The sequence below is a fragment of the Schistocerca serialis genome, chromosome 2, assembly GCF_023864345.2.
Source record: "Schistocerca serialis cubense isolate TAMUIC-IGC-003099 chromosome 2, iqSchSeri2.2, whole genome shotgun sequence".
In the NCBI taxonomy this organism is placed as follows: Eukaryota; Metazoa; Arthropoda; class Insecta; order Orthoptera; family Acrididae; genus Schistocerca; species Schistocerca serialis.
This window is the reverse complement of record NC_064639.1, coordinates 352,425,406-352,427,908: the sequence shown is the minus strand read 5'-3', so window position 1 is coordinate 352,427,908 and position 2,503 is coordinate 352,425,406. Positions and strand designations below refer to the sequence as shown.

At 40.6% G+C, this 2,503-nt stretch overlaps 1 protein-coding gene across 1 annotated transcript; it reads right to left on the bottom strand.

Annotated features, from left to right (window-relative positions):
• Positions 1-507: 507 nt before the first annotated feature.
• On the bottom strand, positions 508-1,467 carry LOC126455980 (uncharacterized). Its single transcript, XM_050091737.1, has one exon. It carries the CDS (start codon positions 1,465-1,467, stop codon positions 508-510), a length of 960 nt encoding a protein of 319 aa, XP_049947694.1.
• Between the last annotated feature and the right edge of the window lie 1,036 nt (positions 1,468-2,503).

Sequence of the window (2,503 nt, the reverse complement as noted above, 5' to 3'; positions counted from 1 at the left end):
TTCATTCAATTACAACTTGTTTTGGTCAAGTGATCACCTTCAACTCACATTAACAGCGCATCATGTTTAAGACTGATTCCTTAAGGTGATCGCTTGACTGAAAATAGTTCTCTGTGAACAAATGTTACAGCTTTTGCCAGTGCTGTGATGTCCTACCTTCAATATGTGAAAGCTGTGCAGCAAAGTATATAGATAATAATATCAAGTTTAGATATGATTAATCTTCGGACAGTAAAATTCACATTCATACTATAAATTGCCAGGATTCACTCTCAAAGAAAGAAAAAGAGGGAAACAGCAACTCATGAAGTTTATGAAACCGCTCCCTGATAAACGAATAGAACATGTGTGGCTGCAAAATAAACAGAACATGAATGGCTGCAGATATCACAATATCCATTTCAGAGTGTTGTTGCAATAGTTACAGAAAGAGATAAAATAAGTTATGTTTGTTGTTTTATGGCAGCTTGACATTTTGGTTGCTAATATGGAACATGTATATTAGCGTTATTTAACAAGAGATTGGCTGATAACGACCAGATACGTAATGACTACTCCGAAGGCTGAGACTAACAAATTGCGGTCGATGTTGACGAACCCCCACGCTGTAAAACGCAGCGGAGGGTCCCGCGACGTCACACGCAGGAAGGCGTCCATTTCTGCTGAAATTCCAGGTGGGAGCACGGGCGACCTCCGCAGCAGGATACCAGTGCGTTCCGCCACGTCCTGAGCTGCAGCGCAGGACAGTGTCAAAGCCACCAGCTTCAGAGTCTGATAAGCCAGCCACAGCACCGACAAACTCACTGACTGGCTGAATGGGAGGAAGTCCATCAGGTGCGGCCTTTCCAACATAACGAGCAACTCGTACGCACTGCAGGTTGTGCCGAGCACACAGAGACCGACATCCAGAGCCACAGGCAGCCCAAAGTGTTCCCCCAACAGTTCGGCGGCGCGTCCTAGCGACACGTAGGACTCCCTCAGCTGGCGCAGTCTACATGCTGGTGCAGGCGACTGTGGCAAGAGCTGCACAACGCCAACTTCAGGATGGTACAGCTCCTCCAGGAGGCATGTGTTGATCTTGCAGAACCTTATCCACAGCTCCAGCACCAGTGCAACGAATTGCAGAACCACCACTGAATCTATGAAGCAGTGGAACAAAGCGTGAAAGAAACGTAGTAGTTGTCCATCCAGTACAACTAATCCAACTGCAATTAAAAGCGCAATGTGAATGATGAGGAGAATACTAGGTAACCATTTGTTGCATTCTGTTCCCACGACTTGTATGTTCTTGTCGACAATAATCAACTGTTTTATGAACGATCGTAAATTCCCAAGTCTAGTTACAGTGCACACCGAAAATGTAAGAAGGAGTTTCAAGTCTGCTAACAATAGTAACAAAAAATAGATGGCTAATGTTAAACCAGGAATACTAATAAACTGTTTCACGTCCAAGTACCAAAAAGTCATTGCTCTTAACACAATTACGAAACACCAAAAAGCAGATGGGGATATTATAATTTTCCATAAACTCCTTCGATTTTCCTTGCAGCAGGTTGTTCCAGTTTCGTCATCTTCTACTGATATTAATCCCAATATTAACCACAGTTTTTGTATTAAGCCTAAGGCAAAATGAAAATTTGCCACTTTTTTCTTGCTGAACATGCACATGACAGACGTATTTGTGTTTACAAGAAACTCGTTCAGTACCTTTGCCAGTAAGTATCAATAAATGATAATTTAAACACTGAGCTGTCAGGTGATGTTGCCCACGTCTTGAGTAAGATAATTTTAATCCACAAACGAGTTTCTCAGCACTAAAACTTTGTTAGCACGGAGTGAACGTTTATAGGAAGTTACACCATTAATGTTAACTTCGTTTTCTGGAAGGAGTTCCATCCATTCACTAATTTAATTTGCTAATGGGCAATATGCTTGTGAACGACATGAATTTTAAATGAACGCTCCGAAACAAATTACTGTTGGAAGTGGTTGTCAGTAATCCCTGTTGTCCATTTAGCTTCACTGGACGTGGCGCTTCAGCGAAATTATTCTCGCTGAAACAATATGCAGTGCCTACAAATGTCATCAACACATAGTCATTGCTAATAAAGTATTTGGTATGTTATCTATACGAGAAATGCAGTTGCACTTTGTAACATTCATTTCTAGGAGAGAAAAGGCGTTAATTTTGAATTACTATTTCGTTTATGAGATTCACGTAGTTACCCATTTATGTAGTTCATTCAGTTGTTTGGGCATTAAATACAATAGGCCAAACAGCAGAGGTGAAGTTGAGAAACATGTAAATTTTAAACAATTATTCTTGTATAAAGAGGCACTGAGTACCAATAAAAAATCGTTGATAAGGTACATGCATGGATGATGAAGGGGTACAATTCGCCTGTTAAATAAAGTCCTTCTATATTTTAAACAACTTGTTTGTTAAAATGTAATTCACAATGTACCTGGGTGGTACTTTTATATATCTCTCTAACCTTACTGA